Source organism: Vanellus vanellus, assembly GCF_965231255.1.
Source record: "Vanellus vanellus genome assembly, chromosome: 26".
NCBI classification, from domain to species: domain Eukaryota; kingdom Metazoa; phylum Chordata; class Aves; order Charadriiformes; family Charadriidae; genus Vanellus; species Vanellus vanellus.
This window is the reverse complement of record NC_138931.1, coordinates 5396356-5423339: the sequence shown is the minus strand read 5'-3', so window position 1 is coordinate 5423339 and position 26984 is coordinate 5396356. Positions and strand designations below refer to the sequence as shown.

The 26984-nt window shown below is 49.4% G+C and overlaps 1 protein-coding gene across 1 annotated transcript; it reads right to left on the bottom strand.

The window, feature by feature from the left end:
• Window positions 1-1452: 1452 nt before the first annotated feature.
• CDS2 (CDP-diacylglycerol synthase 2) lies at window positions 1453-26851 on the bottom strand (the record flags this gene model as incomplete). Its single annotated transcript, XM_082495829.1, has 13 exons — window positions 1453-6230; window positions 6916-7019; window positions 7643-7762; window positions 8065-8217; window positions 8858-8926; window positions 9260-9347; window positions 10187-10269; window positions 11034-11092; window positions 11504-11643; window positions 12374-12471; window positions 12864-12960; window positions 13970-14112; window positions 26789-26851. 13 exons carry the CDS (start codon window positions 26849-26851, stop codon window positions 6101-6103), a joined length of 1347 nt encoding a protein of 448 aa, XP_082351955.1. The 3' UTR covers window positions 1453-6100.
• Between the last annotated feature and the right edge of the window lie 133 nt (window positions 26852-26984).

Genomic DNA, 26984 nt, shown 5'->3' with positions numbered 1-26984 from the left:
CTGCAGTGGCTCAGCCCTCCCTGGTCCCCCAAAACAGCCCTTTGCAAGTGCCCCGAGAGCCGTTTCGGCTGCCTCCTGCTTGCTCCCGTCATGTACCTGGTGGCTGCCCCCGGGTTTGGGAAAGGACATCACAAGATTGTACGGGGTTTTTTTTTTAGCAATCAAGCTGCGCAGCATGTTCCTGAACTGAATGCACCAGGGGAACTTAAAAAGGGCAAATCTCGGCCAATAAAGTTGTTTGTTTTGGTTTTACATCCCTTTTCTATCAGGATCTCATGGAAAATGTGTCTGGACCGAGGACTGCATGAGACTTGCTCGCCTTGGTTTGAGCCTTACTGTCTTTCCGAGTATGGAGCACAGCTAGCACCAGGATTTCCACTGGGAATTGGCTGGGTTTCATGTTTGATTTAATTAAATTGGCATAGGATGGGGGAGAAAAAAGGAGGAATCTTCAGCAGAACGGCTGAAAGGCGAGCAGCGATGCAGACGCGCCGGCCACAGAGGCTGTCAGATGATGTGCCTGAGTCACTGCAAGGCACGGGCACGCACACTGCCCTGCCGCTGGCCGCCTCGGCCGCTCGCCAAGAGACTTCAGAGTCCATTTTCCGAAGGATTTAACACCGAGGGATCTTTCAAGACCTCTCAGTAATGGCATCTAATTGCTTCGTAGGACTGCCGAATATTGCGTGGTGCTGCTCAGCCATTTTCTGCTTAACTGGCCGACTCCTCGGAGGGCGAAGTCTTGCAAAGGGAGATTTGGGGCTTTAGAGTAATTTTGCAAGGTTGCTATAGAGAAAGAGAGGGCATCATATTCTGTTGTTGCTGGAGGATTAATTTGTCTGAAAATGCCTACACAGTGTGACAGGAAGCAAAAAGAGGGCTGCTGATGGGTTGGTTTGGCTTAGCTGATAAGTCAAAAACAGTCAAAATAACACGAGAGCTAAAAATAGTATGTTTTGCCGGGTAAACAGAAGGATTTTGCTCTCCTAACCCCACGCAAGTCAGGAGGAACAGCTGAAATGAAGCAATAATTTGTGCTAAGTGAAATCTCAACAATTTTCCACATTCCCAGTGAAATCTTTAGGGTAAAATGGGCTGATTTGCAGGGGGCAGCGGTGCCAACACTTCACTCATCTTCGATCAAGCTGGGCCTGTACGATCTGATCACAGCTTCCGCTACAAACCGCCCTGGAAACGCGGCTGTTTGCGTCCCTCATGCAGGACAAGGATGGCCCAATCCTGCCCGCGTGCTCAGCCCATCTGCAGCCCCCACGTGCGTCTTTGCCACAACCGGGTCTGCTCTTAGGAAGATCCCCGAGGAAGGAGAGCTACGGGGCAAGGAATGGGAGAATCTGAGTTTAAAACAGACCGATCTGCTTTAAAGAGCACAGAAAGGAGGGTTTCAGCATCTCCCCCATTTGCTGACAGCGCTGAACAAAACTCCACTACAGATAATGGAACTTATATTTATTTAACAGTAACATATAGTATATAAATAGGGTAAATACTTTAAAATATACAATATATCACATTCGGACATTCGGTCAAAGAAAGGCAACTCTACATGTGTATCTAAAACATTAATCAAAAGAACAATGCACAGAGAAAGAAGCAGATGGTAGAAACACATCAGGTCTGGAGAACAGGAGCAGACAAAGATTACAGTAGTACAAAATGCAACTCCGGGGCTGGTTGAGAGGGCAGGAACCATGGGAGCTTTCACGCGATGCTTTTCGTGACAAACGCCTGTCCCCAGGAGGGTCTGGATGGGCCACATGGACACTTTCCACACAGCTTCACCCTCCTCGGACCACACAGCCACTTCGGGGAGGTGGGGGACGGAAGAGACGCCAGGATCCCACCGCAGCCGTGCTCGAGGAACCCACTGCACGCACCAGAAACAGGAGACACACCTCGGAATATACGATACCAGCATTTTGCAACCTGGTGCCAAGCGGTAGCTGATGCTACGGGATTTTCAGCTTCATGAGCTGCACAGGGTACCATAAACCCCAGGCAATGGCTGCCCCTTCAGATCAGCATCAGCAGGCTTCTGAGGCCGCCACCCCAAAGAATATCTAAATAATACATGCTGAATGGCACAGGACATGACACTCTATGCAGAAACTAGGTTTTGATGTTTCGCTGAGCACTGCAGGCCACGGTCCAGCCGTTCACCCAATCTGCAACCTAATTTGTCTGTCTACAACCAGCCTTGGAGAAGCAGATTCCTGTCAGAGCATGCCATCATCTACACAGACATAGACCAGCCTGCTCCGGCTGTGGATCAAACCAGGGTCGGAACCATATCGCTAAATCACCCACTGGCAAACAAACGTCATGAACGTTTAGTCACCTCGCCAGGACGGCCAGCTTCTCACGCTATGCTATAGCAGCTTTCTAGCCACGTGCCATCCCTTTGCTCACTAAATATGTTCACATCCTTCTCTGTCCACTCCAACTGGAAAAGCAGCGACCGCTCGTTTCCAAACCAGCCTGTCCCCTGCCAGGCAGCAGTAATACTCTTGTAAGCTTCTCATTGGCCAAATCCTACTTTTCTCATCCTCCTGATCCAAGCACGCACACCGGCTGATGCCGTTCCTCCCCCCTTGCTGGTCTGCTCTCACAGTTATTTCCCTCTTGCTGGGCACAAGCAGGAGGAACTTCTCCAGTCGTGGAACCCACTGTGAACCAAAACTACTGTGCAATGCCGAGCTTGAGCCCTGCAGTCGGAGAAACTTCACGGCAGCATCCCCGCATCACCTTACCTAGACATCCCTCGTGTCAGTGTGACCTCTCCCGCAGCACTAGCTACGTCAGCCTCCCTCCAAACCCAAAATCCTGTGAGAGCTGCAGCATGACCAAGGTCCTGCAAGCCTTAATGCAATGAAAAGAGGTGCGACGTGTCTTGCTACATGTCCCTTGGCATCACAGTTAACTCCTTTAAGGAGAGCCAAAGCCACATCAGCTTTTCATTTCCTCTAACTTTCTAATGTCTTGAAACATCTATGGCAAACAAAAGCCACTCACAGGTTGGGCTGATGGGGAAAACCCACCAAATGCTCCCCCAGAGAGCACGCTGTCGCTGAGCTGAGTAGTACTGACATATATTCCCACCAGTGGTGTAGAAGTGGGTTTGCCAGCCACAGCTCTCAGCCCAACAGAGGACACGCTACAGTGCTCACCAGTATTTCTCAGCGAGATCAGCCTGCAAATAACCTGAACGACCCCCCACCTCCCTCCCTTCCTCCTCCATTTCCCAAATGGATGCACTGTTCCCATTCAGTTTACTGAGCTTCAGTGCAGGATGCTAAACCCTTTCTACGTAGCTTTACCCTTCAGGATCAAAACAGGCTCGGAAGTCCACCCTTTCACCGCACTGCTGGGAAGGAAGCGACGATAAAGCTGCGAGCTCATCAGGAAAGCCACCCACGCTCATTATTGCTGCTGCTTCTCTCCCAGCCCTGGGAAGCCACTAAATGCAACTGCTTTGCCCTCCAGTGTCCACAGCCAGCACTGCACCCTGCAAAAAGGCCCAAAGGCGACTTCAAATCAAAAGCATGCAGAAAAAGCTTGGCGTTCGATTTTTGCCCCACTAATTACAACTAAAGGTTTAAAGCGAGACAAGCAGGAGGCTAAAGACCCATAGGAAAAATTTCTTGATATAAAGAGCAGTACACTTTTGTAATATTTATCAACACGATAGCTTCTTCTGATGACTGACTTATGACCCAAGAGTGCACTACAAGAGGGTTTGGCAGATGTTGGCAACGGGCAGGGAGAATCCAGAAAAGCACCAGCTCGTCCGACCCCACAGGGCAAACCACTTCTCAGGGACCACACAAAACCCTCTCACCTCCACACCTCTCCGCAGCCCGGCTACACCTTGCAGGTGCCCCCACTTTGCCAAGCTAAACTCAGCCACGTTGTCATGAAACGCAGACCAAATATTCTCCCAGGGCAAAGCAAGACGGAAGCACCTTAATTCTCCCCTCCGATTTTCAAATTAGGGGTTTGCACCAATATCCTCTAAATGGATAGAAAATAAGTTCCTGCCTAATTCAAGCTGGAAGAGAACAGTCTCCACAACTAGTCCAGGAAAGTCTTTACGTACACCACTGGCATTAACCAAACGCAAACCTGAGCTGGCTCCATCGTAGCAGTCCTGACTCCTGCCAGAAGCCAGCAACTTTGCCAGCACCCTGCTGGAAATACTTTGTGGAAACAGACCCTTCTTCTCCTCCACGATCTGTGCTTTCCATCAAATACCTGTATTTGCAGTACGATGGGCACAAACTTCTGCCCTGTGGTTCCTGTTTAGGGAGACAAAGCGGAGCTTATGACACAGAAAAGAGTCCTATAGAAATGTAAGAGAGAGGTTGGTAGCTATTAATGTATTTACACACGTGCGCTCTCGCTCACTCAGGGTAAATGAAAGCAATGGCAGAATCAGAATATGAACTACAAAGTATTTTCAGGTGGTTTATTTTCCATCGATGCTTAGCTCGCTTGCAGCGTGTACGGGTCTCCAGGGGGGGGTGTCTGTGTATAAGGTTTATGTCTGCAGCTGTTTGAAAACAGCAATGTACTTCTGTATTATCTTTCCCTGTCACTCGTTCCCCAGGTTAAGATAAGGTAAAGTTTCTCTCTCCCATGCACAAACTATACAAAGAAGTAAAATCAGAGTCACCTTGTATTTGGGAACATCGCATAAGGTATAAACCGGGGCTATTTTCACTATCTGATCACAAAAAAAAGGAAAAGTTTTACAATCTTTAGGGCTCTCATTTTTAAATAATAAAAAAGTATGACAAAATAAAGGAAAGTACTTAGATAAAACTTGCAACTACTAAGTACAAACTGTTGATGACAGCATTTAGTAAGCAAAGCAGGACAGAAACCTGCAGGTAAATGAACCCAAATTGAAATGCAACATAGACCGTGGTAAACTCAGCAGCACGACATCTAGAACTCAAGTAACAAACAGGTGATAGACATGATCCCTGAAACAAAAACAAAATAGCCGGCTGGCAGCACCAGCAGGGTGCTGGAGCCCCAACCAGCCAACTTCTGAAAAAAAAAAAAAAAACAAAAACCAACCCAAGTTAGAAACGGCTCTCCAAATTGGTTAAAATATCCCAGTGCAGGCTTTCCAACCATCAAGAAACGAAAAAGTGTGGTTCAAAGTTTCTTAAAGGTTATTTGAGAGGGGAAAAACGAACTAAGTTATTTAAAGGGTTGTTCTTACTTGGCAGGAATTACTCAATGAAACGTCAATGTTCTTTAAAACCTATTTACTTGATTCAGTCTTGAAGCAATTTGAACCTCCCACATTCCCACAAGCAACTATTACTTTCTTGACTCCTTGTCCCCAATCTATTTCTGGTTTAATTGATTATAAAAGACTTATCTGCCAAAATATCAGCCATAAGGGAGGAATGTGAGAGGCACTGCAAAAAACAGCAAGTGAAAATAGATGCACGTGCCTGGCTGGGCAGAGGAAATGCGGCTGGATTAGTATGAGATCCTCTTCCAATTAATTGAGCCTTGTGCTCACCGCGCAGTCCGCAAGGAGACTGCACGCAGGCGTGAACGGGGCTTTCTGCGAAAATTCACACTGCATTCACAGTTACCACCGGAGAAGATGATGGTCCCCAGAGTTGCCATCGTGAGCGCAGCCTCGCACCGCGGCCGGAGAAGTGGCACGGCTTCACCTTCCCTGCTGGCTCCCACGCGCAGAGGCAGTTGTACGGACAGCGCTGTGTGTGTATCCTGCGTAAACACACTCACGGGAGAAGGTCGGCTCTGCCCACGTGCATCGAAGGTTAAGAACAGACCACGAGGACAGTCGTACCCTCCTACTTCACCCGACAGTCCTTCCAAGCCTCAACTCCTTTTCAGCTACAAACCCAAGATTTGCTCATTTGAACCAAAGCTATATAAATACATTATTTAAAAAAACCCACAAATGCAAACATTTACCGAGAAAGGAAGAAAAGTTACAGTGAAATGAGGCCTTGTTATTGTCTTAAATCAGGCAAGCCAGGAATTTCCTCAAAGACGCTTGTCTGGTTTCAGTCCTGTTCCAATTGCCTGCTGTCTATGCGTCCTCCAAACTACCTAACATACCCTTGTCAACAAGGTGTGCTTTTAGCGTGTTGAAGATGTGGAGCTGCTGGTCTGGCCGCAACGTTAAGAACTGCTGGATCAGTTTGCTTGGGTTAGGACCTCTGAAACACAAAAGCGTCATTTATCAATGAGTCACACTGCTAAGTCTTAATGATGTGGCAACCCAAGTGCAATTTCATCAAAATAATAGGCATAAAGTAAGAGCCACGTTGCCCTTTCCTTCACCAGCTCTACCCAGGGAGCTTCGCTGCATTTGACATGTGGAAATGGATTCAAAAGGCACAGGATGCTGAACTGCGGGCAAAAAACCCACCCCAAACCCAATCTGTTTCAAGAAGGTTGTGCATCTTCGCTTATCAGCAGATGCTCCCCCTCAAAAATCAAAGCAGCCACATAAAGACAGTTCCTCAGCTCCTTCAGTACATCTTTTACGCACCTACAGGCTTTCTTCTATGCTTGGCTACAGAATCCTCGTTAATGCTACAAAATTAGATTTTTCTGCTTGTTCCACTCTGGAAACCCCGCTCAAGGCTCACAGGGACGTAGAAAGGACATGGAGGAGCTTCAGAGGGCCTGGAATAACAGACCTTGGGAAACGGGCGCTGTGTTTCCAGCTCTGCATGACCCTGCTAAAAAATGCTTCCCTTCTTCAAGCCTCCATTTCCTCTCTTTGTCTTGTATTTTTAGATGTTAATCTAACAGAGATAACAACTGTCTCTTCTTACAAGCCTGTGCGTCAGTTGAGTTTGACAGGGCCCCCAAACTTCACCGCAAAGCAATAAATACCTGATGAAGCTTGCGATGTATACATTTACGAAGGTAGCCATCAGGTACTGACAGTCGAAACGGTCCATGATACCTCCGTGCCCCGGGATTGTGTTGGCAAAGTCCTGTGGAAAGCGGAAGGGATTGTACTGAGCAGTCTCAAACACCCGGCGCCTGGACGTGCTTATGTGCCTCTTTGCACGACACTCATACCCTTGCTCTAGTTCTTCCCAGAAGGCAAAAGTCAGGCTAAGAAGACATTTTGTTTAATCTCCCCCTCGTTTTTAACGTTTCTCCTTTATGAAGACTACCATTGCCTGAGGGACATCAAGGCTTAACTCAGATCTGTCACTCAAAGGTCAAGGAAGGCTCATGTTTATCTGTTGCAACCCTGTCTTGCCTTTCAAGGCATCTCAACCCAACACGGACTGTTTATATGTAAAACCAGCCTACAAGACATCAAGGGAAGCCTCAGATTGCAAAATTTCCTGACTGGGTCTTTCTTCCTCTACCTCAAGTTCTACACCAAAGCGGGGTTTAGAATATCACAGCTGCAATTTTAAGGTCTCTCCCCATTCAGTCAAAAAAACTAGAACCTGCTCCAGCATTTTATCTGTGACCGACCAAACCTCCCCTCCCTTCCCAAAGCTCCCAGCCTGCCGCTCCTTAGAGCACAGGGGCTGTTTGGAGTGGGAGCGACCGTTCAGTCTTTCCTTTCTAAAATGTAAATTACCTTCACCATCCTCACCTTGATTTTGAAGGCCCTCTTAAATCCACTAGCAAAGAAGCCCCCAAACGGCCCGATGAGGGAGGCGAAAGTAGACAGCGCAATGCTGTGGATTTGGAAGGGGTACATCCGGACTGTCTTCTGCAGGAAGAAAAATAGGTCAGAGAAGGATTTTCAACGAGAAGAGCACTGTCCACCGCTTTCCCTCTTTCTGTGCTCTCCAGGCTTTAGACCAGTTAGTTTTCAAGTGGGTTAATGTCCCACTGGACTTGGGACAATCCCTTTGAGCCTTCAACCAACATGAAGCTCCGCTAAATTCCCCCTTTTTCTGGATGTACCATCATCGCTTGTCATGTTCCTTTGAAGACCATCAAAATAAAGCCCTGATCTCTTTTCTTAGTGTTCCTACCCCAACAAATAAGACCCAGTAAACAGAGCCCTACCCAGCCCACCACGGACTGCAGCACCAAGGGGATGTTGTACTCCTGTAACTGGAACAGCTCGGACGGCTCACAGTCCACTGTGAAGCTGTTGGTGTCGTTGTTGAACTCCACCGGACAGGTGAAGCACCGGTACCCAGACATCACATAGGACAGCTTCAAGGAGAGAGAAAAAGAGAAAACAGGATTGATATTTTCCTGAGCAATGTGGCAGAGCCGATCTCAAGGGAAAAGGCCACTCAAGGGGACAAGGCGAGGAGGCAGCCACACTCCCATCTTCATTAAGGAGATTACTCTCCTGAGAAGCAGTAATTGGCTAAAGGCAGAGTAAGCAATTCCATTTAGTAAGTGCATCTGTTCAGCAAGCAGTGCCCAGAGCGCCGTACGAACAGGCTGAGACAGGACGCACCACTTGGCTGAGAGGACAGAAACAAGCAGACACAGAGATCGTCATAAAAAGCAGATGAGAATATTCCAAGAGCGCTGAATTCCCCCCACAGCCCTTGAAATGATGCACAGCATTCATCCAACAGCAGCAGAGAGAAAATTCCAAGGATAATTATTGTAATGAACGTGTCACAGGGTCTAACAGGGACTAAAACATTCCTCCAGTACTCTGCTCTGTCTGCAGTATCTGCACACAAAACACAGCCTGGGACCAGTTCAAATCCTGGTCAGTACGGAAAATGTGGAGTTGCTGACAAGAGCTTAAAGCCTGACTGCATTTTTTAGACAAAACCCTGTCACCCTGTGAAGGGAAAAGACCAATGAAATAAGCACCGTGACTGCTACTTACCAGCAATCCAAACAGAACAGTAGCAAAAAATCCTCCAATAAAACCCTCCCAGGTCTTCTTTGGGGAGAGCTGCCAGAGAGAGAAGGAGAAGGGGGTAATTAGCAACTGTACATCTCTGCACGCCGCCGCACACCTACGCAGCCCTTCCTCACCTGTGAATTGCTGAGGCAAATACAAATTGGTGCCAACAACCAACAAATAAAGAGTTTGGTCAGAAGCTGACACTAACGTCTCGGTCTGAAACGGTTCATTTAATGTTACAGCCTCAAAGAGTGCGATGCACAGCGAGTTCGGTCTGGAGATTCAGACCCACAACAAGCCACAAAACTGGAGATGGGCAAACACAGGACTAATACCCAAAGAAGCCAAAATGTCTATTTCGTTTACCAAAGTGTTACAAACCTTGATGAGCGGTGTGCGGCCGAAGAAGAACCCGAACATGTACGCCATGATGTCATTGCAGATCACGCAGGAAATCGGGACGATGAACCTAGATGGGAGAAAAATCAAACCATTGGAAAGTGCCAAGGTCAGACAACTCCAAGACTTAAGTAAATGAGCAGCTGCTTCGTAAGATGCTTAGCAGTGCCATCACATCAACGTCTGCCCCTCCGGTGCAACGCAAGGAGCAACCACTTGAACCTCCTAGGGAAATCTGGGGGGTTACTCTACTGCTCGGGACTAAAAAGCAGGTCGGGTACCCAGAATGGCCATTTTCTTTTGCCACACATGACATGCTGTTAGGCAGTCGCCTCCTTTCCTGCCGGAGAGGTTGCCTTTTAGCTGTAAGCAGGCAGCTCCCAAAGCACCCCGGGCTGGCTGCAGCGCGCAGAGGAACATGCAATCTTAAAGCGGCCGAAGTTAGTTCCTGGCCCTGCTGGTTTTGGGAAGACCCTCTGCACAGCCGCTGGAGTAAGGTGGCAGGTTGCAATCTCCTTCCTTTCACAGTGCTGCTTTACCCATTATGCTAACAGCACTGCCTCAGATCAAGTGCCGAGCAGCACTTTCCCACCCATTTGCTAGATGTGGATATAAAAAGAAAGCATCCACACAGGCCTGACACTGCCTGGAAGGTCCCTGCACCCCACAACGACTTTCAGACACTTCTTTACAACAACTCTCTATACTGCTCAAGTAGAGCAAAGCAAGTTCTGAGTCACTGAGGTATCACTCAAGCTTTTGCTTTTCTATTCTGAAGAGGTTGGTGCCCTCACAGGAGGCACCTTCTCCTTGGCCATTTGTTTTTTAGAAGAACAGTTTTAACTCAAAACACGGTCATTCGTTTCAGGCTGCAGAAATTAAAGCAACTCAGAACACACGGCAACTCACCATATCATTCCTTCAAACAGGTTGTGAATGATGAGGTGCGACTGGGTAACAACAATTAGCAACGTCACATGGGTCCATCCAAACTGGAAGAGAAGACAGCATGCAGTCCAGCCTGCCCAGAGACGCTGCCCGTACGCATCACTGGCAGAAATCAGATGCGGGTAGCTACCTCTCAGACAGAGAACGGCTCATGCAAATGTGCAGTTCTACCATGCACCTTCACCACAACAAACACCGAGAGTCACGAAGAGCAGGGAACAGTCACCAGCAGTAATTTGTGGGCATGTTCTTCAGCTCAAGCCCAGAGGTGACCTTCCTTGGGAAGACTTCTGCTGGACCAAATGCTCTGTAGCCCACCCCTATCCCATACATCTCACTCAGCCTTCAGACTATATCAGAGGAGAAGACTGACAGACATCCAAGCCGTATCCCTGCGTGCTGAATATACTGGAAAGCTAAACTAGCTGTGTTGACGGTCAAACACGAGCAACGCCGTACTGATGTTTGGGAAAAGGGCAACATAGCCAATTAACCCCGGTGGCGATCTACCCTCAGTACAAGAGTCAAGTAGCCTTAAGCAGTCCTCTCAACTTGCAGAAAGTTTCTTAATAGTATCCACAAGCACAGAGAGAAGAGAATACATGCTTGCAGGGAAATTCGGTCAGAGCCAGCTTCCTAAAAATACAGTCTGCTCACAGTAACTTGTCTTCCAGGCAGCGCTACAATGCCCAACCAGCACAGAAGCATCTACTGACACATATTCCTCTACGCAACATTTTCAAGCAGCCTACACTATTCATTCCTCTGCCTCCAACTGGGGGCAGCCAAGCCCTGCGTTTAACCTTACCATGTAGAACTGGAGGCGATAGTGTTTCTTCACCAGACTCAAGACAAACATGCAGAAACCTGATGAGGGACAGAAGAAAAGTAAATGGTGGGAATCCATCTTCAACAGTAAGAATACTTTTTTACCATGACATTACACAGCTCCTTAGGAGTTTACTCAAGTAAAGCAGCAATGCGGAGTGGGATAACGCACTACTTTGGAAGTCACAAAAAAACCCAGGACACCTACAAGTAACACTTGGACAGATGAACAATCAAGGCTGACTGTCCCACACAGATTATGGAGTTTTCTTTTACAGAGCCTCATGTAAGAGATTTGCCACCACTACTCTAACCATGCACCAAGTTACAGCATCACTGAGAAGCAGAGATAATGTGCTGTTGGACACAATACTCAGGACAAGACTAGTTCAAGGAGTCTTCTTCCCTCCAGCCTAGACCAGATTAACCAACAGAAAATGTGGTCTCTACCTGTTAAGTAGAGGGCGAAAGAAATGAAGCGGTGGTATTTGCTGAGAATTCGCAGGGGCTCCTCTCTCTGAACCAGGGTGAAGAAATAATCTGTCACAGTCTCACCATAGAAAAAGTAGTTGACGCAGAGCAGGAAGTACCTGGGAAGGACACAGAAGCTCGTTAGCAGAAACCCTAAAAGGATTCTGGACAAACACAGAATGTGAGTGATCCCTAAGGTCTTTACATCGCTGTAGTACGCTGCAAACAGGCTATCTTCATGTGACAGCCAGAAATTTTATTTCCCCCAGTTTAGGAATGTCACCTTCGTTTAAAGAGGTGGCTGGGTCACTCAGCGCCACGTTGCGATGGATCACACCCTTGGGGTTTGGTTTTGGCCTTCTGATGCACAAAGACTTTCTGCCTTTAGGTGGCACTCCTCAACAAGCCTCTGTGAGCGTGTGCCTCCTAAAAGCACCTGCTCTGCACCTTCTGAAAGTCCTGCTCCTGCCCTCTCCCGGGCCCTTATGTCCCAATGTTCAGCCCCGTTTCACAACCACCTAAAAACTGCCAAAAGCAACCGCGTCCATCTCTAAGTGGTGATGCCTGTCAATGCTGTTCCTTGCACAGGTCATGGGACTCAAATCTCTGCGCTTCATTAACACCAGGATAAACTTTTTCAGTACATGTTCTTTCAAGATACTGATCTACAAGATTTGTGGGGGCTTTTCCTTTACAAGACCTGCTAACACACGACACTGGTCAACACACAGCAATCCCGGGGTCTCTGGTTTGGAGGTAGCCAGATGATTCCCATGCTGCCTGTCTGCAGTGAGACGAAGCGGTGCTGCTGCGCACAAGCCTGGGGAGGGGAGCAGCCCCCTTACTCACCAGCTGAGCGTCCTGAACCAGGGCAGGTCGTATGAGTGGTACACATTATAGCCAATCGTGATAATCTCGTGGAAACATTTGATCTGGACACACATCACCTGCACAAAAAGACATGTTGGCTAAACATCTCTTTCCTCAAGGGGATAAAAAACACGCATGTGCATAACAAAACACACTTTAGCTGTCGCTATCAGTCTGGCAGGAGTCTCCTAATCCAACATGGGAAGCTCATCATGTTGTTTCTCCCTCCCCTTTCCTCTGCAGGAGGTTTCTAACAACCTCTTGTATTGGTTTCAATTGCAGCCAAATGCTGACCTCTGGGGCAGGCGGTCACAGATTCCTTCCAGGTTTCCTCCATGGAGAGAAAAATCCAGCAAGCTGAATAAGGACTTCTAAAATGTGAGGCTCTGATCTGCCCACCCTAGTGATGGTCCCAGCAACCTCCCCTCCTGTCACTGTGAACGTCAGGGAATCTCTCTGGAGCACTTACTATCGTCATTAAGACCATGGGTCCCAAGTAGATGATGATGAAGAAGAAGGTGATCATTGCCAGCGTGAGGATGCCTCTTACCCACCAATTCTTCCATCTAGACCATAGAGAAAGAAAGATGTTAGAGAAAGCCAAAACAAAGTGAGGAAGCAGGACAGCACTTCTGCTCTCAGCACATCACAGGAAGGCAACTGAGTCCTGGAAACCCGAAGTTTCCTTTCCGTGCTGCAGAGAGACCCCGATCCGCTGATGAAGGCCTGGTTGCAGCAGCTGCAAGGCTACGGCTCAGCTCAGTCTTCCCTATGAACCTCACTAAATGCAGATGACATTACCCAGGTGCAGAGCACCTCCAAAGGGCACTGAAATGGGACAGGAGAGCGTCTGCTCCTGTTCTGCTACAGCTTTCCCACACCTTGGACAAGCTGCAGGCTAAGTTCAAATAAAACGGGGACCACTACCCCTCTCTGACTCCATTTCAAGAAGAGGCACGGGTCGTGGTGTCCTGTATCCTCTCTGCCCTCCAACACATCCTGCCTTGAGCCTCTCCCATCCTCACAACACATCCAAGAGAGACACTTTCTTCCATGGTAGGAATAAGATGTTTTTTCCCCAAAGCAGTCTGTAGAAAACATTCCCAGTCTGTTCTTAAATCTTGTCCTTATCAGCATGCTTTTCTCATGCATTCCTGCGGAAGCAGGTCACATTAGTGGTTAAAAACAACCACGGGAAGACTTTGCTGAGAGTGCTGAGTCAAAGCAAAACGCAGTGTTTTCTGCCTCACCCAAGCCTCTTTTCACCTGCCAAGACGACGCACGCAGCGGGGCAGCCCTCCCGCAGCCCTCCTCTGCCACCGGTCCTCTCCCACGCACCGCAGCCCTGAGCGCTGCGCTCTGCTCTCCCCGCTAGCGCTAGCGGCACCCTCGTCGTGTTTCCTGTGGCCTCAGGGGCACCTTCCTGCTTGCAAGTCAGGAAAGGAGGGCGCAGCGCTTCCGAGAGCTGCTTATTTGGCTTCCAGCAGCCACTGCCACGCTGCCGGGGCTGGGAAAGGCGCAGTGGAGCTGCGGGGACCGTGGCAGCAGAGGGGAATGACACTCAGCGAGTGGTACCTTGAGGACAGATTGGAGAGAGCTCTGTTCAGGACTTCTGGAGTGTCATCCGATGTCGGTACCGGGGGTGATCCTCCAAATTCAGATTTGCTTTCACTGTCTGATGCTGTCTCTCCATCCAGCTTGTTCTCCGACTCCGACTCCTGCAAGTCAAAGAGACACAAACAGCTTTACTGGACACAGTGCTGGCACTCTCTGAAGAAACTCAGACCGGCCCACTGGATGTACCACTTACCACCACTCTGCTACTGCCTGAAAGAAAGAGAAGAAAATATTCTGGGTATTACATGGGGTTATAGCCATGAGAAACAACAGCGAGTGTTCTAGATGACATACATGATGGGTTTCACCCTCCATCAGTCTCCGCAGCAGCTACAGAAAAGCATCTGTTCCCTCTGACCAGTTAAAGACACCTCGCAGTTGATTAATAAGTATCTCCAAGTGCAGCAAGTGCTTAAGGGACACAGGCTTGTTAGCAGGAATTTTTACAAGGTCTCCCAATCCCCAGGCAGATCTCCAAGTATGCAACACCGCCCAAATTAGACAGAAAGAAAGGCTTCCCTCCAAGCGGACAGGTTCAAGGCTTTCAAGACAGACTTTTCAAGTGCTGACTTTACATGCGGGCACTAAAAATAACACCCAGCCCATCCTCAAATAGCTGAAGAGGAAGAGCATGGCTTATCGCTCAGGCCCAACCATCCTCTCCGGCCACAGAAGAAACCTGATGCACTGGCAATACGTCCACGTGCTTTCCCCGGCCCTTGTACTGCTCCCGCACGTAGCTCAGAGCAAAGTCCTGTATTTAGAGGGTAAATAAGTACAGGCTCTGCAACAGGCCAGTGGTGGAAAAAGGATTACAAACGACCTCCTGGCTCCCAGGCAGCCCCATGCCTTCTCCCCAGCGGCAGTTTTTCCTCTGGCCCAGCTCCTGAATAGAGAACGAACCCAAACTACCACGTTTGGCCACTCATTTCAGCGGCAGAGCTTCATCCTGCTCCTCAGTCCTTGAAGCAAGGAAGGAAAACGCCGTTCCCTGGGGAGCGCTCGTGCATCGGGCAAGGCAGAGCCCATGCATTTGGCCTCAGAGCAAATGCTACTCAGGGCTATTTTAAAACTCCCGGAAAAGAGAGCGTGTTTGCAGGAAAAGCAAGGAGGGAGCCAAGCTGACGAACGCTGGGAGCTCTGCAAACAAAGCGACTTCAACCCTTTGGGCTCCCGGGCAGCGCTGCCCCACGCTTGGAGAGGGGGGGAACCCCCACCAAAACAAGCATCCACTGGGGCTGGTTTGGTGTAACCCAATCGAGGGGTATTTGTAGTTCACTGGAGCAGTAAGACTTGAGTAGCTCCCTTATTTAAGGCAGGAAAAGATAATTACTCCCCAAGCTGCAATGTATCAGTGGCTGCAGGCCAGGTTCCTACAACAGACAAGGACAGCTACACACCGTCAGGTGGAGGCAGCTAAAAATATGATGGTGTTGTCAGAGAGGACTTCCGCGGACGAGTGAAGCACCAACCATCGTACCAGTCGCACCCCTGTGTCGCCTCTTCCTTCGCCTTGCTCTACGCTTGCTTCTTTCCATTCCCGTCAACTGGGAGGGAAGAGGAAAGCAAAACGCTGCCAGCACTCCCGTGGGTGTGGAAAGGTCGCAAAGAAACGCAACTTGGCTTTTTCTTCAGCTGGTTTTTAACTGACCTGTACAATCCACCTGTCCCTCGGACTTCAGAGAGATTTACTGCCATTTAGCTGGGAACGCACAAAAGATTGAATCCATAAGGCAGCTGCAAAGGGCAGCAGGCAAAAAGACTGGAAATGATAAAACTCCCTGAAGACCATGAGTTTGGCATCCTATAGCACAGCAGAGGTCAGGGGCCCGGTTCCTGGGCAGGTTTTGGGAAATCAGTCCGCTGTATTTAGCTACAGTCAATGTTTCCCATTGCAATGCTTTCTCTGTGTTTTCTCCAAGAAAAGGACTCTGAAGAATTCCCCCGAGAGTAATCTAAATAACAGAGAAAAGCTTCAGCTCCAGCCTGACCAAGCTCCGTTTCTGCTTCTGGCCTTCCAGATTACAATTAGGATACGGGGGCTTTGCTCCTCTTGTTGCACATTTCTAAAAAAGAAAAATTAATGTGACTGATTCAAATCTAATGGGCAAAGAAGTGCTTAGGTACTTAAGGGCAACCACCATCATCTCTATAGGCTAAACCCAAAAACCTTAAGCGGAATTTGTAACGCAATCCAAGTATCCATCATCTCACGCAAGCCCCAGGCTCGCCGCTCACCAGCCGTGCGATAAAAGGAGTAAGTATGGAAACGAGGAAGCAAATCCAAGCCAGCATCCCTGCATTTTATTCCCCAGAGCACTAACATTGCAGGGCTGAGTGCAAAGCAGGCAAATTACTCCTTGCCTGTAGCCCAGAGGATCAGAAGTTTCGCAAAGCGCTCAGAGACCAAAAGAAAGGGAAAGAGCATTGATGCCTTCCTCCCTTCCACTCCTGGCCAAGAGCATGAAGGATGAAATCAATCGCATGGCTCAAGACACAGAGGAATTTGATGTTGCAACTGATCTAATCTAACAGCTGCCGGAATGGGCAATCCCGGTCTCCGCCATAGCCCAGCCGATGATTTCTTGCACCAACACCAACAGCGCAGCTGAACTGATGTAAACCGCATCACCGGTTACCTGATCCACCGCTTTCAGCGCAATGCCCAACCAAACTTTGCGCTACAGAGTGTTTCGGTCTCCCGGAGCAGGAGCAAAGCCTCACTGGATCAGTCCAACGGCACTCGCATTCCACTGTGCCCCACTCCATCCTCAGCAGTGGGAATAGGAGAGGTTGTGCAACAGACACGCAATACCCACAGCTCCAAGAAACATTGCCACGTTATTTCCAGAGGGTACAAAGAAGGCAATCAAGAGGTTTGTCAAGATAAAGGGACGTGGTTAGGGTACGACATTAAATGTAGGACTCATTCCTGCCACGTTTTGCTTGCTCAATTCAAGCCTGATGGGAGGTGGAAGCAAATATTTTCCCTGATGGAAGAAATCACCAGTCAAAGTGAGCACTAACGTACATTTGAACATCCTCATCTTGGAAACAACTGAGCAGCGTCGGGAATCAGCTCTTCTCCCTGCTTAGCTCTCTCCTTGAAACAGGGTGTTGAGATTATATAGGACATTGTGCCAGATATAGGCTATGGAGAGGACTCAGTAATTGACACTATTTTTATACCTTTTATGCAAATTGCAACCATCAGCCTACAAATCACCAGTTTAAGCAGCTGAGCGGGGCGCTAAATAACTTGTTTAAGCCTGAGCGTGATGCACCCTGGTCTGGGCTACTTAATCCAGCTGTGGCATTGCCTTGGTAACACCCTCCCGCACGTTCCCACTGCTGTCTCGCTCGTCCTCCAGCTGAGCCAGACAGATCCCCCGGCCCCCAAGGATAATCATCAGATAGCAACGCTTTCCACAAAGCGGCTTGCAGCAGCAAGCAAAGAGCGCAAACCAGCACAGACGACAGCGAGCGATGCTCGCTGAGGGCTATTGCCGGTGAAAATTTAAGCTCATTACAGTCGGTTCCTCTGCAAAGAGCTTGTGACTGCAAGGGGCAGGTTTGGGCTGCGTTGAGCCGCAGACGGCAAGCGGAGCGTCCCGCAATGCCAGTACCAGCTGCGTTTCAGGGAAGCTGGGTCTAAGAGATGATATTTTGTCACCAATACTGCTGCTCCCCCAAGAAACACCACATTTCTAATGCCTCTTCTATGCTGTTTTCTCCTGTTTCTGCCCTTGAAACAAAAGCCTGGAAAGACTCAAGACTTGCAGCGAGTGAACCCAGAAATCGTGCCTTGTCTCCTTTCCGAGCCACCGGACCGTGCTCCCTCCTTCAGCTTTCAATAGACCTTTTTTCTACCTTTTTCTGGTTGTTTAGCTTCTTCCTAAAACGGAAGCTCTTTAGCCACAGGCTGATCCTCACATCCATCTCATCACGCCTGAACCAACTATGACTTTGAGGCAGCAACTAACACAGCACAACACCGGTACCTAAAAGCTTCAATCTTGTACCAGGGTTTCACTGAACCAGACGCTGCCCAGACAAACGAAAATGCGGCCCCATCACCTTTCAGCAATCCCACCACTTCCCACTGGTGCTCCTGCACCGGGACAGAGCTCTCTCCAGCTCTATTTATTCCATATTCTCCTACCACACCTCTCCCTCACCAATTTTTCCTGTTATTTCAGTTATCAATATTCCCTCTGCCTCTCTCCTCCCGGGCAGGAGGAGGGCAGAGCACTCAGTGCAAACCTGTGCCAGGATGTTACAAATCTGCGTCCACGATGCAGAGCCGGGAAACAATTAAAACCCATTAGTAAGAACAAAGCAAACTTTCCCTCCAGTTATGCTGGAATCTGGCTTCATTTTTCTGTTTCTTTTCCAGGGTAAGCATTAAGTCTATTAAACCACAATCAGATGCAGTAGCTTTTATCGTCTTTTGTTACCAACATGGAGTTATTAAATTGAAGGGCTCTTTTTTGTGCAAATCTGCCTGTCCAGCACCGTAGGCAAGCCCAGCGCTCGCTCTTCAATTTACCACCTCGATATTGAAGGCTTCTTAAAGAAAGAAGGGAATAAGTAATGCAGGAATAAAATCAAGATAGCACCGTACGTTTTATCCTAACTCATTCATTGCCACACAAGTCGTGATGGGAAGAAAGAATAAAACCCACAGATCTCGGCGAGGTCTGTTTCTCCCGACTGATGAACCAGAGCAGACGGAGGTAAAAAGCATCGTGAAGAAAATATTTTATCACCCTAAAGAAAGATATATGGAGAAAAGAGTTGTCTTAGCTTTCTTTAAACAACTTAACTCCCGCAAGTGTGCAATAAGAAATTTGTGCTCACATTTTAAATGCCTTTCTCACAGCGGAAGCTGTGAGCGCTCAGTTTTTTTGCCCCAGTATCCATGACGTGATCTCAGTTGTCATAGAAACAAGTCGGCTATCTCCCTGCCAAAAATTTTCTGCCCAATACAGAGATAGAGTTAAGTATTCAACGCTGGCAGATTAAATTAGTTCAAGAAATCCCATTATTGGTGCACCTTTCTTGAAGCAAGGTGTTGTTTTATTTAGAGCTCCTGCCAGATTTTAACAAAAAGCTGTGACGGCAAATGCTAATACACTGCTAAAGAGAAAAACAGAGTTGCTTTTTCAGGCAATAAAACTGACAGCTAGAACAACAGGGACCAACTGTACCCAAGCCTCTACTACTCTCACCTCTGAGCACATTTGTAGGATCGAGGCCAATGTAATTAGTCTAATGGATGCAAACCCAGTGGCCTCAGTTAGGAAAATCTCACTGTTTTTCAGAAGTGGGTTTACTTCCTACGTCCGGGAAAACCGTCTGCTCCATTCCCCTCTCCTCTTCTTCACTGCTACACGGCACCTGCCCACCTCCGACGGGTGCCGTGCCGCAGCCAAACCCACCGCGGCAGAGCCACCACGCTGACATCAAGGTAACAAATCATCCCGTTACTCCCAAATTATAGGATAGTCTTTTTTAAAGGTTTAAAAGCTCAGAAGGGTGAAACAATAGAGAGAAGTTTGGAGACCACTAACGCTAGAAGGAAGAAGCAAACAAGCATCCAGGCTTGATTTGTACTAAGGTCCCAAAAAAGCGCCGGCTTTTTGCAAGTGGGCAAAAAGCAGCTCGTGTCCTGGTGCTGGTCTAGGGGAAAGCGCTTGAACTTCTTGGGCTGTGAAGTTATCTGCAGGACAGTTAAATTCAAGTTTCTGACACCCCCCCATCAAGATATCCCACCAAGCTGGCATCTAGCGGCGCCTGCTTGATTTGTTGTCTCAAAACCCCAAAGATCAGTTTTCATTTATGTTTACACGCGGCTCCCTCCCCCATCCCAAAAAAACATATTCCAGTTTAAAGCATGCACAGAAATTAGGGCATGCCTAAATATGGAGGCCAATAGCAGATAGCATCACAAAAAGCATAAATATTTGCAGAGCGGCTAAAATAACTAAGAAAACTCCCATTGCCGTCTCATGTTCCCGAAGCCGCCCGCTTTGTTTTGAACACCGGCGAGCTCAGCTCGGCAGCGGGATGTGATCGGAGGTATGCACAGTTCGCACTGAGCAGCACAACAGTCTGATACCAGAGCCCGATCTCAGTGTCAGCAAATATGATTCACGCAAAGTCGCACATCCCCGTGACTCACTCGGCACAAGCTAATCCTCTGCCTGGCCCCCCGCACAGCACCCGCTCCGGGGTCTGTTTATTCCAGGAAATCAAGAAGGTAAATGCCTCAGGCTCCAAGTCCTTTCCAGAAGCTATTGTATACAAAAGAGCACAAAAATAGGTTGCCGGTTCTGGCGTTCCTCCAAAATTTCCTACTGCTGAGAAAGGAACCTGCCTCCCCCTCTGAAACACGTGATGGAGATGTTTTGGAGACAGGCTTCAGTGCCGGGTTCTCCTGGATCTCAGGGGCATCCCTCTGCTATCGTGGCATTTACCAGACGGGCAGACGTTGTTGTCTCTGCAGAGACAGAGAAACAGAGACAGGAACAAGAAAGCGAAGCTCCTTTGCGCCTCTGGGAATCGGTGTCTGAAAGAGGCTGCATTTCGACATTTCCATCTGTTGTTATTTGGAAGAGCTGTGAGAAACAAGAGGGAGAACAAACAGCTCTGCAGCATTGGGTACACTGTTCGCATCGGACGGTGAGTGCAGGAAAAGTCTATTTTAGTCGTCTGAAAAAAGAACTTGCATCATGCCAAGGCCGATGGCTTCTGCCCCTCCATTCCTCTGGAGTTACACATATTTTTCCGAAACCTAATCAGAAAAAACAATCTTACCAGTCTATTTAATTTGCTGGCTCTAAGGTGGTACCACAATCTTGTTCACATTTCTCTACCAGTCAATCCTGTTGGCTTTATTTGAGCTAATCAAGGGAAGGAGCCATGTAGGACTTGGACCAGTACGTTTCGATGTAATCCTGATGAACCCAAATCTTTCTGAAGTCACAGCTATCATCATAAACCTACAGACTATCACACAACTTGTTCTAAAGAGAAATCTATGAATCTTCACGGTCCTTTATAATCCTAGAAAACATAAATCAGAAAAAAACTCAAGTGAAGCAGATCACCAGGAGGGACACATGCTAACACAGACCCCATTCAGTCTGCGCTGAATCAGTCTTTTTCCAGTGGTGCCCAGTAACAGGACAAGAGGGAACGGGCACAAACTTGAACATAGGAAATTCCATCTTAACATGAGGAGGGACTTCTTTCCTTTGAGGGCGGCAGAGCACTGGCACAGCTGCCCAGAGAGGGGGGGAGTCTCCCCCTCTGGAGCCATTCCAAACCCGCCTGGACGTGTCCTGTGCCACTGCTGGAGGTGCCCCTGCTCTGGCAAGGGGGGGTTGAACTAGATGATCTCCAGAGGGCCCTTCCAACCCTGACCATTCTGCGATTCTGTGATTTGCGGGGAAATCAGTAGAGCTATTGACAGGCACGGTAATAATTTTCCGTCCCAAACTCCTGCAGATGTGCCCTGGCTGATAAAAAGAAAAGTGGCAGTATTATTTTCTTTCAGAAAGGACATACGGATTTACTTCTTCACATCAGGTGGTTTCCTAAGGGTTTTATCTCCAAGGGTACTCCACCCCTGGTACACGTCACTGCTCATGAAAAGCAGACAGGAGGATAAAATGGTTTCTCTTGCCACCTAATGTGTGGTTGATGGACAGCACAATCAGTCCTTGGTTTTTCTCCCCGCTGGGAAGAGAAACGCAAACGTCTCATCACAACTTCCCCCTCGGCAGCGCCAAACGTGCCTCCTTTCCCAAGAATCACCCCCAGATCAGTGCAAGCACATGGCTTCAGAAGTGCAGAGACACCGTTCACGTACAGAACGGCTCGGCTGAGTGCTGAGCAAGAGCCTTGACCTCAACCTGCAATGGAGGGGGTCAAAAGCAGTAGGAATATCTGTCGGGAGCCGTGGATGTGCCACCGCCTCCCTCCATCACCCCGCGCTATATTGGCCTTATTGTACACAACTAACAAGACACGGTCGGGAGCGAGGACAGACCGCTGGAGTGGCAAGAGGGAACTCGGTAAGAAGCTCCCAGATCCACTAAGTCCCAGCGGGAACCCTCCAGAAAACAGGTCAGCCATCTGCCTGGAGGTAACGGCGACTCTCAGCTACTGCCAAGAGAGACACTCTCTCATGTAGCCCCCCCAGACCAGACAGACATAAATCATCTCGTCATTAAGTAAGGACAGGAAACAGAAACCAGCTCTGAAGTATCAGAGGGCTGAGTAACAGAAAAGCGCTGTGCGCTTCAGGGGTTTAACTTGAGCGTTGAGAGTCTCCGTGCTCGTTCTATCCTACACGAGTGCTACACACAGCTCTGTGCAGACCCCGGGAAGGAAAGGAGCTCCTCACAGCCTGAGGTGGAGTCATCCAACCCTTAAAACAACAAAATCTTCCTGGGATCAACCTTCTCTGGCATCGCCATGAAGGAGCAAGGGATCAGGCAGTTCAAAGGAGAGCCTGCGTGTTTTGCAAAAAGAAGCGGCGGTCAAGTCAAACACCATCCAAAGGGCGCGATGAGCAGCCTGCAGCTCTTTCGGCAGCTCCAGGGCAGGCCAGAAGCTGGCCAAGGTATTACATCTGACAGCCGGTTGTAATGAGCTCCATTAAAAATGCAATCGCTCCAGTTTCTCATTGCCACAATTAACAGTAACAGACAACGATGCACTCCTGTTGGCAGGCACGCATAGAGCTGAGCGTCAAAGAGCAAGGAAGGCAGAAACGTATTCTCCCATCAGACCTGAGATTGGTGGCCTCTATCAACAGCAGATGAGTCTCACGCTTCAGCAGAAGCCAAGCAAACTGATGCCTGGCATCAAGCCTAAAATAACATTAAGAGCGGACTTGTACTTCTGCCGCTCTTCATCATGGGTGAAGATGAAGGGAGGCATCACTGCGGAGGTTCATCGGTTTTGGTCCTGTAAGAACCTCACTTTGTCATCACAAAGTCCCAACTACTCGGAGCTCTCCTGTGACCTGGGAAGTAACAGGATTTGAAATTGTGTACACCTTCAGAGCGCCTACACTGTTACTTCTCTATGTCCTGCACCCTCTCCCAAGCTGAACACCAAAATCAGAGGTGCTGCATCCTTTCCAGCGCACGCCAGGCAGCCGTTCCCATCTGCCCTACGTCCTCCCGAGCAGACCTAAGGGACAGTCAGCGCCAGCGTTCAAACACCCAGCATTTACTTAGCTCAGCATCTTCAAAGCAGTTCACATCACCAGGGAAGTCTTGCAAAATGCCTGGGAGCACAAGAAATCACAAGGCCAGGAAGCCACTTTTTGTACCACACGATACAGATGTAGCCAGAGAAAAAGTCACATCGTCAGTCCACTGCAAAACCAGGCTGGAAAGAACAAGAGTCATCATCGAACCCTTCCTAAGTACAGGAACATTTCACCCCTGCACTCTTCACTCCTGCTCTTCAAGGCCTCGTATCAGCGATGCGATGCTGCCATCGCTGTCACCCCTTTTCCCATGGGAAATGAGCCCGTCCAGCTGCTGTGGGTGCAACGAGGCGCCCAACGCTGCACGGTGGAAAAACCCACCTGCATGGGCTGTCGCACAAAACCGCCTGCCAGCACAGCGGCTGCAGGGACCGCTTCCATTTGCTCTTGCAGCTGCCACCTCTCTTAAAAGGGACAGTGTTTTCCAGCAAGACACTGACTGCCAGTGACAAAGGGGTCGGTAAACAAAGCCACGAGCGATGTAGGGCTGTGATCTGCAGCGCAGACAGCCCTGCTGCTAACAGACCTGCCCTCCTCCCTTCCATGGGACACGGCCGTGGGATGCGCGAGACACCCCCCCCGATTTCTGACAGCATTTAGCAAAAGGACGGAAAAGGAAAAAACCCTCTGTCCTCACTGTCGAGTCGCACAAAGTACAAACTGCTACTGAGAAACGATCTTAAAATCCCATTAAACCAGCAGAAGTGTTCGAGAGCTCTGCACGCACCGTGAAACAATTTTTTTTGCGCTTTTCCAGTTCTCTTTGGACACTGGAAGAGAAAATGTGATTTAATGGGATGCACACAACACAGGAGAGGAGATATTGACCTCTGGTCTTAGACAATAAATGAGTCTATAAAGCAAACGAACGGGCTACAAAGACCAAGGGATAATGGGATCCGTAAGGCAAAAAGAAACTAGAACTTGTTTCAATCATCTCATCTCGGATATCTACACACTAACAGCACCAGTTAACAGCATCTGAGTCCTCTGGGCTAAGAAGGTGGGTACCAGGCACAAATAACACCAGGGCAAGTTTCCCTGTTTTCTCACTGGCGAGACCAGAGGGAGGTGACTGATCAGGACACACAGATGTTGCCTTGTTCCCTCTGAGATGAAGATCGTGTCTTGCACAACAGTTATAACGAAAAATCGATTTTAAAATGTTCTGGCACGACGGTCTCAACCGAAGCAGCACAGTTTCAGCCATCAGCGTTGCCCTGTGCCAGCGGGGAGGAAAACATCAAAGCTGCGACACTGTGCAAGGGTTACAGGACCAGAAAGTGAAACCAGCCTCTCGCTTTCCGTTATCAAAACGGCAAAGTCCAAAACGTGACTTTCCGGGTCTGATCTTAAACCCAGCCTTGATGTTTACATCTCATTTTAACTCGTTTCTTTTAATATGCCGAGAGTTCTTTTCAGAAGACACGAGGGCTTTTGTAGAACACGATATTGCTAAATTATTTTTCTTGGCAAGGCTCACTGAATGACAAAGCAGAAACGGGACTCTCCCCTCTCCACAGCAATACCTGCAGGCGACGCGCTGGGCAGGCTCAGACCACCCATAAATAGGATGCGCACGAGCAATTTCGCTGCGTTGGCTTTATCCCGATGTTATTCCCAGGCTCTGCCAGGCATTGCCCGAGCGCTAAAAACACAACGGCTTCATCTCAGGGGAGGAAAGAAAAATCTGCCGCTGAAGTCTCTGCCACGGAAAGCGCGACGCCGCAGGGTTTCACTAACGGCAGGATTACTGTTCCCAGGTAACCTCCTGCCAGGTTTGATTTTAACAGTTTGGGGAAATTCTCTGCCTCCCGTAACTGCTTTCTATTGTTAAAGAGACGTCACATTCAGCAACTCGGAGGAGCCGTTCTTCACTGCTGGGAAACATCTTTTTCTTTTTGCTCTTGTGATTCACTTCAGCCGCTTTAGGACAAACACTACGACATAAACGTTCCCTCTCTCTCGTAAGGCCACTTCAAGTCATTGTCTCCAAGGTACGATCAGAGGAGTCCTTCAGAAGGCTCATTGTATGTAAAAAGCATACTTGCCTGGAGATAACAAGATTGCACTCAAAATAGCGGCCCTCTGACCTTCTTTAGGAACGCATCACAAGTAGCTAAAGCAAGATCGCGGCTTGGCCGAGGGAGCTGGTTTGCCTGCCGGTTCAGCCGTGCTCATCCTCCCCGGCTGCTGAGGGACGTCTTCCAACTCCCACCAAAGTTCTGCAATATAAAAGTCCCTGAAGATTTCCCGCTGCAAAAACATTTCCAGCTGAGACAAACGTACTTATCTATGGGATAACAGCTTTGCCCTGTGCACGACGACAACAAAACAGGAGCCATCTTATTGCTCTCTTAATAGAGGTCAGTAAATCCGCGTGGCTCACGACTTCACGTCAGCTACGGAAAAGGCAGAAACCTCAGACCTATGTCCAGACAACCCATTCTTGACGCCGTCCGCGCGTTCCGTCCCAGCTCCCTCCCCTAATCACATCAGAACAATAAAGCGTCCTCAAACCTGACCGCACAGCTCCCAGCAGGTGCTAAAGTGCCATTCAAAACAGCATGAAATGTGACGTTTAAATTGCACAAGACATTCCGCCTGATGATTTCACGCTCCTCTGAATTAGGCACTTCACACGTTGGCGGAGGAAACATCAATATGACGCTACTATGGGCAAACGCACAAGTGCGGGGTTGCTCCCAAGATACGCGCGTGAAACACCCAACGCAGTGAAGAACCTCTTTTCCCTCCAGTTTTTGCTCTCCGTGACCCCACAAATATTCACTTATGAAGTTTTTCTTGACGGTTTATTCCTCTTGTTCCTCTCCTCTTTGGGGAGGAGGCGCAGGAGTATGGATGACAAGGGTGACGACACGACTCCCTGGCGCAACTGCCAAGCTCACAGCATCCAACTGGGCTCGGGGTTTGGAAGAGAAGAGACATTACACAAAAACGGGGTCGGATTTTCTTTTCGCGGCACTTTTTTTGGAGAAACGCCACCGTTAAACCTCACTGAGGGACCGATAGTGACCAGACACCCCGCTGCGGGAGACGGGGGGGGGGGGGGCGTGTACTTAGGAGATACCGAAGTCTTCCCTAAGGAGTTTTGGAACCCCCACTTGATACCCCATAAAACCAGTTTACACCCAGATCCCCGCACCCCCAGAAGGGGGATACGCCACCAGTTGTGCAGCCACGGACACGACCCCCCCCCCCGGGGCGGCGCTGTACTCGTTCGGGGCCGCTTTTGGGGGTGTCAGGGAGGGAAAATCAACCAACCAACGGGCCGCCGAGCGCAGCCGCAGGCGGACGGTGCGGGGCCGGCCGGGGGTCGCAACCGCCGCCCCGGCGAGAGGAGGCGGAGGGTCCCTCCGCGCTCTGAAGGCCGCGCAGGCCCCGCGCCACCCCTCCCGCCGCCGATTCCCCGCGCAGCGCCGCCGCCCGCGCTCCCCGGCCTCCCCGCTCCGCTCCTCGGCCCGTACCTTCTCCTCGGTATCCCGCGCCCCGCCGGGCTCCCGGCCGAGCCGCTGCCGCAGCTCGCTCATGCCGGCCCCACCGCCGCGCCGCTCCGCTCCGCGCCCCGCCGCCGCCGCCGCAACTGCCGCTGTGCCTTCCCGCCACCGCCGCCAGGGGGCGGGCGAGGGCAAGCGCGCCTCCGCCGCCCAATCAGCGGCGCGG